We start from the raw sequence: 12,909 nt of genomic DNA, 5'->3' as shown, positions 1-12,909 counted from the left end.
CTAATACTGCTTACCTTCCTCTAATTTTTCTGTTTCCATGGTGATTATAACCTATTATTGTATATAATATATATAATTTATATACTTATCATATTTTTTAATTGTCTATCTCCCCATGCTAGAATGTAAGCTCTATAAGGACAGGGGTAGTTATTTATTTATCTCACTGATACATCTCAAGGGCCTAGAACTGTGTATGGCACATAGCAGATGCTAAGTAAAGAATTATTGAATGTATAAATGAACTGTTTTTCAGTTTAAGTCAGGTAGCTGCCTGACAGATCCAAATTATTGTTACCATATAGGAATACAGGCCCAAGTATTGCCAGTTCTGATCTTTTGAAGAAGAACTTGAAATATTTATGTGAAATTTCTCAATTTTTCACATTTTCTGGCTTCCCCCCCCCAAAGTCCCTACTTACTTTCAACCAGTAGAATCACAGCTTGCAAACTCTGAACTACGAGGTTCTGACTCCAGCATTAACCTAGGGAGTGACTGCACGTTACGGCTGTGTGAACTGTGCCTTGCTTTTCTTACCTGGAAAATGAAGATAAGTTGTTTATTCAGTTTAAGGTATTTTGAACACTTGTTTTAGGTGTTTGGTGTATAGCATTGAACAACACAGATTAAAGTTCCTACTCTCCTGGAACGTACCTTCTAGAGTAGGGGAAACAGACAAATAACAAGTAAATTCACAAGACTATGTTGAGTAATGTGTATGGTGAGAAGAAAAAAAGGGTCACGTTTTGGGAGTAACTGGAAAGCTATTTTTGGTTGAGTGGTCAAGAAGGGCCTCCCAGAGAAAGGAACTTATAAGCTGATAGATGCATGAGAGGAAGGAACCAGCCTCAGGAAGGTCTGCAGGATCAGTGTTCCAGTCAGAGTGAATAGCACGTGCAAAGGTCCTGAAACAGAACAGACTTTTATATTCAAGGAAGCTAAAGAAGGCTAGTCTAGATGGAGTATAGTGAGCTGGTGAAAATGGCATTGACTGAGGCTCTAGAGGCAGACAGAGGCCAGATCCTGTTGCATATTGTGGGCCAGGATAAGAAATTGATTTTTATTAGTAATCAGAGGCAAATGGAGAGTGCTGTATTTTGTCTGTTTTTGTTTGTTTGTTTGAAGCTGGGGAGTAACATGATCAAATTTTCATTTTAAAAAGATGACTCTGGCTGCCCTGGTTAGAAGAGATTGTAGGGAGACAAACAAGGAGACCAAGTTGGGAAGCAAGAGCATGAGTTGAGCAGGTATGTGATGGTAAACTTGGACTGGGGTGGTGGCTTGGAGATGGGAAGAAGTGAATGCATTCTAGATATGTATTGAAGGATGAGTGCCAGGACATACTGAGGCACTGGATGTGAAAAATGAGAGAAAGAGCTGAATAAAGTATGATTCCTATGTTCTGGACTTAAATAATTGAGTGAATCATGGTGCTATTAACTGAGAAAGAGAAGACCTGGAGAGGAGCAGGCATCTACCTCAGGGAGTGCTGGCAAGCACTCAGCACCTACGCTGACACAGAGTAAGCACTCAACACAGTATCCCTTATTTCTGCTTTTATTACCACTACCACTATTGCTACTAGCTATGATTTTTTTTTTAGCCCTCATTATATAGCAAACCTTGTGATAATCTTCAATAACCCTATGAGGTAGGTCATGTTATTAAAGAAGATAAAACTGATACTCATAAAGGTTAAAGAACTGCTCAGTGATACACGGCTAGTAAAGATTGGAGCTGAGACGTGGACCCAGGTCTGTTTAGTTCATGTACATAATCAATTTTCTCTACTGTCCATTCGTTTATTACCTATTTTTACTATTCTTTGTAGGTACCTGTGTCTGTGTATCACAACAAATGAGATATGGTTAGTTCCTGCCTGTATAAAGTTCTGTGATTCTGTCTGTTTTCAGTTTCCACAGTGTACAGTATTATCTGGAGATGAGGATAGAATTCTATTGATTGAAGATGGACGACAGAAGGCAGTGAAATAGAGGTTCTAAATTCATGATAAGTGAGGATCAGGTTAAAGCAGGGATTTCCAGGGATAAAACCAGACTACTTGCATATGAAGTTTGAAACCCTTTGGGATCATATATCAGTTTCCAGATATTACACAGAAGTGCTTAAAAGTTGTTTTCTACCAAGAGAAGAGAGGGAGGAATCTTGTTGGAGGTTTGTCCTTAACCGGCTCTTTCTTTTTACCTGTTTACTCTGACTCCCAAACCTCTAAGATGTAAGATTCACGATGAATCTATTAGAGATGCATATATGTCGGTATATGACAGAGGGCTAGAATGAATATAATCAGATGTATAAATGCATGGTTTGGATTTTCAAGAACTCATTGCATGTAACTGCTTCCCTCTAGTCACCCTAAAGGTGGAATGTTTCATAAAAGTAGAAAATTGGGAGTCCACTCCTTCCTAACTAAAGTTTTATTTTGTTTATTTTTAATAAAAGGGATATTTTCCAGCTGATAACATTTCAGGTCTCAGGTTTCTATTTTTCACTGAACAAATATTTATTGAGCACCTACTCTATAAAATGTACCAAAAAAAGGCAAAATCAAATGACAGGGCTCCTGCCTTCTAACAGATTTAAAGGGAAGTTAGGACATATGTACAAATTACACTCAAACAAGTATAACTCAAATAAAAAAGGATCCCGTGAGGCTCCGCATAGAATTGCATCCTAGGGAACAGGCCAGCAACTAAACATAATTTTAAAAGTTTAAATTTTTAAGTATTTACTGTAGTCCTTCAACAAACATCAAGGAGGATCCAATTTGTAACCCCCGCCCCTGCAACATTTGAAATTATCTTTTTCCATTACTTTCATGCTCAATATTTCTTACATAAAACAGCTGCCCAGAGACCTCTGTTATCACTCCTTATTCTCATGCCCAACTAAAAAACAGCCTGGAATGAAGTGCTTGCAAGTTTGTTCCCGTTTTGTCCTTTTTCACTTTCTATCACTTTTTTTTTCTTGCAAGAAGCTCTGGTTCCCCTAATATAATTCAATTAGACTAGAATTGCTCCTTGCAATTTCTCAGCTCTTTCTGCCCATTATACCTATTCTGCAACGTCAAAGCCCAGGAACTGATCTGGCACACCGAGATTCTCCATAGAACTTGCTGGATTTGAAGAGACACACGCAGCCAAAAAAAAGGATTATCTTTGGAAGGCAGCGAGAAGGGGAAAACTGTTAACACTAATTTATTGTCTTTTATTCTATCACATGTGAGAGAAAGTGAAAAGTGTTATAAGACAGAGATAGAATCATAGTAGAGAGTTTGGACAAATAGCTTTTGACTTATAGAATCATGGTATTTGAGATGGTTCTTGAGGATCTAAACAGGTGGCAATAGTAGAGGCCTTCCCAGGCAGATGAAGCAGTGTTTACAAGCAAGGAGGCAGTAAAAAAAAAACATAGACTCTGTGCACAGAAAAACGAGAGGTCAGTGTGGCTGGAACCTGGCTTTATCAAGGCCTTTTTTCTGAATATGAACATGACAATAACTAACCCTTGCTCAATGGAGGTTTCAGATATATTTTTGGAATATGAGACTTTAAGACATGACCAGTTCTTTGAAAATAACCTTAAGGACACACCTAATGAGCATCTTAACATGCAGTCAGGTAATAACACTCATTTTCTAGCAGGTGATGTTTCTATGGAGAAAATGTGTATTTACAAGGGGTAAATTCCCTTATATGACTCTACCATTATTAACAAAGGAGATGCTGCTCAGCATTTTCCATCACAGCGTGCACTCCAACAAGTTTTCTCAGGGATGGAGATGAGTTCATATTGTGCCATCCCTACTCTCTCACTACTGTGAGGCGTGGTCCACCTTGGCAAGACAGCTGGTGAAGGTTCTATCTGTGAATATGAAGTGGAGAAAAGCTAAGTAGGATGGTGATGTGTAGTTCCACTCCAGGGCCTTGATCTCATTAAAACAAGACCCAGGTTAACACTACTCTACACATGCTCATTTCCAGACCCGATCATACTCTTCAGTATTAAGGCAACATACCCTTATTTGGGGAGAGAGATGCCATATGCATTTTTTGTTTTTCAGTCCCATTACCCTACTCCCTCCCAATGCCTTCCTCTGACTCCCAATAAGGGAGAGTGGTTTGGCCAGATTTCATATTTACATTCATCTCTTTTACTCTCAGGCAAGATCTCTCTCTCTCTACCCCTATGTCTATGTAGCCTGCTCTCTCTCTGCACATGCGCGCTATTGCTCACCCTCTCCTCCTTTTGTCCCTTTCTCTCTCCCTCCCTCTCTCCTCTCCTCTCTTCCTTTTTAACTGCATCTAAAATTTACCCCTGAACTACCCTCTCTCACAGTTCATATACACATAGAGCAGGTTTTCCATACATGTGGGTTGCTGACTTACTGGCTGTAACCCTCAGGTCACTAGGATCTGGGGATTTTTAATGTGGTCACATGAACCTTTTTCTTTTTGAGTATGTTAAGGTTTACCAATAGAAGCAGAAATAAATACCAAGAAGGAAATTATTATAAGATGATGGTCAAAGACTGATACTGAGAACACCAGTATTTTAAAGCATGGTGCAAAGTCACAGAAAATTATGATTTTTTTAAGGCATTTAGGGAAGTTTCCTACTAGGTAACGTTGTATAAGCACTCTGGCAAACTTTTGACTTTGACCTCACATGACATAAGATGAAAAGGCATTGAGGTTTCTAAATAAAATATGGCTTCTTTTTACTTGCCATTATTTTAATTATTTGCCATCTTATATTTACTATTTTTTTAATTTTATATTCTAATGAAGGTGCTGGGGATTGAACCCAGGACCTTGTGCATCCTAAGCAAGTGCTTCATCACTGGGCTATACCCTCCCCCGCCCACACCTACTTTCCATTATTTCAGAGGTAGATGTAGCCAAGTTTGACATCCCAGTATGTAGACATGCCGTTTGAAAGAGAGTGGTCAACAGAGACACAGTCCCTGGTCATTTCTTTTCACTACATCGCTTGCCATTATCTCAAATAGCAAGCCCAGAGAGGATCTTTACCATTTTTTAAAGATAAAAATCACTGACTTTGACCAAGACATTGGCACCTATGAAATTTCTATCCCCCTTTGCTTGCTCATTAAAGCTGGGTCTTTCTTCTAGCAACATCATTCTTTTAAGGCTGCCTTACTATTTACCTGCTCCTCTCACTAAACATGCTAGCCCAAGGTTCAAGGCTAAGTCAGCTCACTTTCTGTTGGATTTGTTGAGGATATTTAGTGGTACAAGTGGAATTAATTTTAGTTGATTAAATCCTTTCCTTTGGACAGAGGGGAAAATAAACTTTAAGTTGGATGTAATAGATACAATCATGAAAATGTCAACATCTTCTCTTAATCTTACTAAACATAAAACCCAAATCCAGACAAACTGACTGAATCTTTTCCTGAAAAAAATAAGCTATGAAAACAATTTGTAATACAGAGTGTTGTGTCCGGTGCCCCTCCTGGAACTGCTCACCTTCCTTTTCAAGTGCTTCCCCTCAGCCTCCCACTGCAGGGCCCTTTGGTTTCTTTCAGTTAGGCCCAGTTGGGCCCTCTGTACAATTAAATTATCTTTTCTTTCCCCTCTCCCACTCCCCATGCATGGAAGTTATTCCTAAATATGCCATTGTCCAGAAACCTCTACCCCCACCTAGACCTTCCATCCTTACTCACTCTTGGGTGCCTTGTCTAAGGGACATCCAGGCAGGCCCCTTAGTTTCCTACCCTCTTGGGACACAGATCAGTGTCTGCTCTCCTCTCCTCCAGTCCCAAAGGAAGAGGTGGCCTTTCCAAACCTACCCAAGCCAGTAAATTTATTTCCTTTTATTTTTTGTATACTTGTGAACATTTGATTATTTTATTTTCTTAACACTTAAGTATATAAAGTAAAAGCTTTCTATCTTACTGCCCCTACCCTATTCTATTTTTCTGGAAAAAAAAAAGTTTTTTTCCAGAACATTTCTGTGCTTACATAAATCCGTAATAGAACGCAAAATGAATCTATATATCTACATATCGTACATACACACACTTACAGAATAATTTGGGGAGGGATTTTGTTACACAGAAAACACAATTGGCCGTCATATTCTTTCCATTGAACAGTACAGTAGACACGCTTCCAGTACAGTGTGCCAGTTCTATTTAATTCTTTTACATATTTCTTGTGTTTTTAAGCTTTCTGCTGCTATCTCCTTCCCCATGGCCCAAGTTTCTTCCATATTCAAAAGGGCCCTCTCTTAACCCTGTGTCCTACCTCACTCCTTCCTTTCACAGTCAAAGGTCCTTGGAGAAGAGCCCCCCTCACTGACTACACTTCCTCACTTCCGCTCACACCACAGTCCTTGCGGTCAGGCTTCCCCTCATCCTTAGATCCACTCAAAGATCAGAAGTGACCGCCAGACACCTCCCGTCTTAGGCTCCCCTCTACTGCAGCCCTAGGCACTGCTGAACACTTGGAGCTCTCCCCGGTTCTGATTGCTCCTAAGTACCTCATTGCCTCCGTGGTTCCCAACCAAGGCCAATTTTGCCCTCTAGTGGACATAGGGCAACATGTGGAGACATTTTTGGTTGTCACAGTTTTCTTGGTGGGGTGGGGTGGGGTGGGGTATGCTACTGGTACCTAGTGAGTAGAGACCAGGGATTCTACCAAACATCGTACAATTCACAGGAAAGCCCCCTGCAATGAGATATCTGGCCCCAACTGTCAGGAGTGCTGAAGCTGTGAAATCCTACCCGACAGGGATGTAAACAGTCCTAAGAACATTTCTCACAAGTGCAGGCCTTTAATAACCAGCTAGGGATCTGCACCCAAATTCTGATAACGATTATCCGTATCAGCTCCCACAGGAGACAACCCAGAGTCACATCCCGCTACTGCAGAAATGTTCGAGGGCCACGAAAGCTTGTCTCTAGGTTCACAGTCCCCAGTCAATCAGGGCTCCTCCGGTTGTGTCTCAGTCTGGTCCAGGTGTGAGTCCTCACCATCCTTCCTCCTGTAGGCTAAACCATACATTTAGCTCCCTCCAGCGCAGCTTATAGTCATCAGAGGAGGGAGATGCAGACCATCCTCCCCCTCCCCCTTGCGTCCCCTCCCTCTGGAAACTGATTTCCCATTGGAGTATGTTCTATTCTTCATATCTGAATTCGTTAGGAGTTTTGTAGTCAGATTCCCCTCCGACTACTATCCTGGTGATGGGCTGGGGGAGAGAAACTCTCAGGATGGCACCATCCTTTGGTCAGTGGTCTAGACCAGCGGACCCTCCAGGCACTGTCAGTTGCCGACTCACCTCCTTGGCAGTGGCATGAGTTCCCTGTTCAGATCTGATTGTCCCCAGTTCTGCCCACTGGGGACTAGGGAGGATTCTCTTTCATGGGGCTGAGAAGCCACAACAGTCCTCGCTTCCAGCTGGTGCTGACATCCTCTGTACGCAGCCTGGAGGGATTCCCTTAGGGGTGGCAAATTTCTGCCGTGTTGTAAACCCGGGGTTAACCCCGGACCTGCTTTGATGGTTTCTCATATCACTGCTCAGAACATGAACGAGCTTCCAGTCTATTTCATTCCTGCAGACTCTTGGGATGCAGGAATCCCCACTACCCATCACTCCCTGATGCACCTTTTTTACCCATCACTCCCTGATGCACCTTTTCAGCCAGTTCCAACATTTTATTTGATGGTCTGTGGTTTACAACTGCTCTTCTGGTGCCATTTCCTGCTTGGGAATAATCTGGTTGCCCAGAACAAGAACCCACTTAAGTTAGCTTAAAGAAAACGGGGTCTGTGTAAAGTAGATTTGCACTCAGCATAATTGCAGGAAGTGGAAAAGTAGTCTGCCACCACACAGTCAGTCGCTGGGGTCACAGGATCAATTCCTCTCTGCTTCTGTGTTCCTGTCTGCTCCCTGGGGCTCACACTGTCATCCTCTAAGACACTTGGCCTCTGTAAAGCACACGGTTTTGCTCCTGCACAGCCAGGGCCAGATCTCGGTGTCCATGGCTCTGCCCTTGATCCAGACTCCAAAAGACCCACTGTTTCACTACCCAACACCATCCTGGCTATGGAATCTGCCTCTCTGTTCAGACCCTAGTGTGAGAGTCTGTTTGGCTCAGGATGGATCAGATGTCCATTCCTGCTCCAATCATCTACTGTCTAGTTGGGGGAAAGGTGGGGTGTTATATACATGGCTGCCCAGGTCCACCAGATACCAGGGTTGGGGAGAGACACATACAAACAGAAGCTGCAGCAGTTCTAGGGTGTCAAATGCTAGTGCTCTGGAACACAAAGGCGGTCATCAAAACATGTCTTTCTTGGTCAGTCTACACCCACCACACCTCCCACCCACTCCCCTAGCCCCATTCTCCCACCCTTCCCCTCCCCCCGAGCCCCCTCTCCCACCTTTCCCCCCTCCCTCTGAAAGTTGAGTTCCCACTGGGAATATATTTATTTTCTGTTTCACATTTCTGAGTTCACTGAGGGCTCTGCAGCCAGATACCCCTCCCACAGCGGAAGCAAGTTTCCCTCCGTGAAAAATTCACAGCTTTACACCAAGGGCAGTCCCAATCTCCTGGCCTGCGAAACACTGGTTGTCTCCTCTGCGGATAGGGATCAGAGTCTCTCCTGTCTCTTTGGGGTTCTCGAGGGTCTATTCCCAGGGCCCCCATATTAGCCCACAAGCTAACATCAGAGGGTCCCCAGTGGGGAGAGGTCTGAGGTAGAGCTCCTGCTGTGAATGTTTCTGCTAGTGGGGATGTTGTAGGTGGAGATGGTATGGGTGTGTCTGGAAAGGGGGATAAGGGGCATGAGTATGAATATGTGAATGAGGCAGGCAGCTGGACAGGAAGCAGTTCCTGTGAGACTGTGGACCTAGACTTTTTTGCCCCAGATAAATAAACCATGGGTGTTTCCAGTGACCTTAGATTTCCCTCCCTCTGCCTGCTAGAGGTGTAACTTTTCTGGTCCGCAGCTCCGAGGAGCTGCATAAGGTCTTCACCCAGTTTCTCCATTGCCTCTGCATCGTCTGTATCCTCCTCATCCTCCTGTCTTCCTCCTCCTCCTCCTCCTCCTCCTGTGGCGCCAGAAGCAGAAGCACTAGTAGCTGTGGCTTCCGCCTTCTCTTCCACCTCACCTGCTCCTGTGCCAGCCCCAGTAGCAGTGGCCAGGCCTGGCCCCTCTGCGACCCGCTCCCGCAGAGGCCCCAGCTCCTGGAAGGAGGTGGGCAGAGTTGAAACATGTTCTGAAGGCGGGGTGGGGGCAGGGGTAGGAGGTTGGGGGCAGGGGGGTGGGGGAAGGGGCAGGGGGGTGGGGGAAGGGGCAGGGGGGTGGGGGAAGGGGCAGGGGGGTGGGACTAAATCGGGATAATCTTACTGTCTGGAAGAGCTTCCACCTCAGCAGGTCCCTTTCTTTCCGCATCTCTGCCAGGCTGGCCTGGGCCAGCCGCAGCTGGGCGGCCGCCTCCTTACGCTCCACCTCCCGCTGCGCCGTGAGCAACTTCAGGTCTGAGGCCAAGGCCTGCGCGGCTGACTTTTGCAGTCTTGTGAAGTCATGCAGGCACTGCACCCTGCACTCATTTAACTGGTTCTGCCTGTGGGCAAAGCGCATGCCCAGGGCCAGGCTGCCCCAGGCACAGGCCTCTTTGGCCTCGCTGGACACCTCAGTGTCCTCCAGGATGGCATTGAGCTTGGCCTCCACCTCCTCCCAGGACAGGGACGTATTCTCGAGGTAGAACTCAGGGCCTTTTGCGTGCCTGGCCATCTTCTCGTTGATAAAGGCCACCACCTTGCCATGCTGGAACCCACCACTGAGGTCCTCGGGTTTCAAGGCCATGATGGCTGAGGGCCTTTGGGGCTTGGCTGGCCCTGCGGAGAGGAATCAGCCAGTTGTCCACCCCCCAATCTTCTCATCTCTGCTTCCTCTCCCCTTCCCGCTTCATACTTTTGTAAAGAACAAGAACCCCTGACTGGCTTGCCCGCCCCGGACACCTCCCACCAGGCCTTACCAACCTGTCAGGGGGGATGCAGCACAAACACGCCCGTCTACCACGCCCAGAGAGAGGGGACCTCTTTCTCTCAGACGGCTCTGACGAAAGAGAGCCTCCCGCCGACCCTTCCAGGCTTTTCCCTTGGGACTGTACCAACTTCCAGAAACATTAGGGGTGGGAAGGGTGCACGAGGGACACTCCCCCCTCCCCTCGACATAAGGGAACCCGCTACACTGTTGAAAGTCTTTGAAGGCGGGAGGGAACAGTAGCGGTAAGAAAAGACTTAGAACCAAGAAAGCGAAGCGCTTGTAATCAAATACAAAAAAATCCCTCCCCACCCCCGCAGTAATGGTTTGTCCCACCCAGGGGGCGCGCCTCTCCTATACATGGAATATTCTAGAACTGAAACAGCCCCAACATCTCAGTGGCTTCTGGCGCCCCCTTCCCTCCAGGAAGATTCTGTAGCTCCTGTTTTAGACACTGCTCAATTCTGATACATGGTCAGTAAACTTATTCTTTAAAGGGCCAGAGAGTAATTAAGACTTTGTAGGCAACTAGTTGTAGCACAAAAGCGGATATAAGTAATATTTGAAGAAGTGCCTATGTTCCAACAAAACTTTGTTTACGATAACAGGCAGCTGGCAGGATTTGGTCTGTAGTTTGCCAAGTCCTGATCTAGATTCATATTTCCTATGTGTCCCAAAGACATCCCAAATCCAAATATTCATAACTCAGCCTCCCCCACCCACCAAAGTTTCTCCTCCTGTATCCCTGTGTTGTTCAGTATAGAAACCTCAAAATCATCAACACCACCTCTCTTTAATAACAATTGAAGCAATTGCCAAGTCTTGTTGCTGCTACCTCAGGAACTTCTTTGACATCCCTTCCCGTTTAGGGAATGCCCATGTCACTTTTTAAGTCATCACTCTGACTTTACTCTCTTTCTAATTTCTAATCTCTTCCTCATCTTTCTTATGATCATGTTAACTCTCAAGCTTAAAAATATTTGATGGCTTCTTGTGACACATTATTTGGGCTGACATTAAGAGTCTCATCCTAGACCACCTTTCTAATTTAACTTTCTACATTCTCTTCTCTCCCATCATTTCCGTGCCCAAAGCACTAGCCATGCGGAGATACATTATTGTAGGTTTTAATTTATATTTCTATCTGAAAAAGCAGACATTCCTTATTTGATATATGAGCATTATATTCTATTCTATGAACTACATTGTAAAAGACAACATGGGGGGGAGGGTATAGCTCAGTGGTAGAGTGCACACTTAGCATGCATGAGGCCCTGGGTTCAATCCTCAGTACCTCCATTTAAATAAATAAACCTAATTGCCCCCTAAATAAATAAATAAGAAAAAGACAACATTTATTCTTTAAGAGTCTTATGTCCGATAATAATAAATCAGGCGTTAAAGTATTACCTAAGGAAGTGGTTAAATACCAGAGGTATAAATCCCACTGTTTTAACTCTCTTTTAAACTGTTATCTTGTGTCTTCTTTCCATTTCAATTTGTGTATTTTATTTATCAGCCCTCAGTTGGAAGGGTTCATGTTTTCACTTGTTCCAGAGTGACTTCTGTAGAAAGAGCATTCAAAACATAATGTAGAAATTGAAATGGTGAGGAAGGAGGGGAGATACTGGAGTCAGGGAGACTCATTAGGGGAAATGCCACAATAATTCAAAATACAATCTAAGGCAGTCGAATTTGGGATGGAGAGGCACTTTTAATGAGCTTTTCGGTAGGTAGGATTCATAGGGATGTCAGGGTCAGGGGTAAGAGAATGAGTAGGGTAAGTCCCAGTTTTCTGCTATAGGGAACTAAGTAGATAGTGATACTATATACTTATATGGAGATTGAAGGAGAAACTGGGGTGAGTTCACCTTTAGATGCATTGATACTGAGATACCTGTGGAGCATCCCAGTAGAGATACCCCACAGACAGCTGGATGTATGAGTCTAGAGCTTAGGAGAGACATCAGGACTGGAGATGGAGTATTGAGAAGTTAGGTTCAGAGCAGTGGCTAAAATAACCTAGGGAGAGGGTATAGAACAAGAGGAGCAGAGTGTCTAGGATCTTTCGATCCCTGACTTGTCTCCATCAACCTCTTCCTTTCTGCCGCTGTCCACCCTCACTGACAGTTTTATAGCTGACCTGCATACTCCTTTGCCTTCTCTTCTTCTAGCCTCAAAACTTCTTTTACTCTACCTTTTTTATTCCTCCTATATAACATTTTAAACATGGACTCCAGCTTGTGATCACTTGTCTCTATATGCTACCATCCTTCCATTTCTGCTTGTAAACACTTTTGTAGAACTAAAAGTAAATCATTTGTTTGGCCAAAGGATTAGAGGAGGGAGAAAATGAAGACAGGGAAACCTGTTAAGATCCTGCTTTAGTCGTGCAGGTAAAACACGATTAGGGCTTGAACTGTGGCGGGAACTAGATACCAGTTAAGGAGAGAATTTTGAAACAGAACTGAACACAACTTGTTAACCAATTTTATAAGGGAAGTGAGTATGGAGAGGTGGAGTGGAGGATGATTTTGATGCACCTGACTTGAGAAACTAGATAGTGTGATTAGTGATGCTTCTAATCATGATGGATAATATAGGAGGAATAACAGACTGTAGGGGAGAGCTACTAAGTTCAGTTTGTGACTGATAAGTGCTTTCATGACAATAGTATAGAATCATAGTTAGATGGCTGTACTGGGCTGGAACTTAGGGAGGACAGAAACAGAGAAAAATACTGTAGACTTGGATGTTTTCAGCACTTGTTTGTGGTTGGAGTCCGGTGCTTGAACAAAATGTCTGGAGATGAAGATTGGAGGGGGAAGAAGAAGAAAAACATCAGGAAGCAAACAAAATAGAGGAAGG

General features: G+C 44.2%; 2 protein-coding genes across 2 annotated transcripts in view; one reads left to right on the top strand and one right to left on the bottom strand.

The window, feature by feature from the left end:
• The window catches only part of IL1RAPL2 (interleukin 1 receptor accessory protein like 2), a 919,709-nt gene that overhangs the window by 487,870 nt on the left and 418,930 nt on the right, over nucleotides 1-12,909 (top strand). The window lies entirely within an intron of this gene.
• On the bottom strand, nucleotides 8,719-9,861 carry LOC123619391 (testis-expressed protein 13B). The gene is given in 3 exon segments (XM_074359660.1): nucleotides 8,719-8,902; nucleotides 8,905-9,239; nucleotides 9,403-9,861. Coding segments are annotated over 3 exon segments (978 nt in total).

The sequence above is a fragment of the Camelus bactrianus genome, chromosome X (genome assembly GCF_048773025.1).
Source record: "Camelus bactrianus isolate YW-2024 breed Bactrian camel chromosome X, ASM4877302v1, whole genome shotgun sequence".
Classification (NCBI taxonomy): Eukaryota; Metazoa; Chordata; class Mammalia; order Artiodactyla; family Camelidae; genus Camelus; species Camelus bactrianus.
This window is presented reverse-complemented; position numbering and strand designations above follow the sequence as displayed.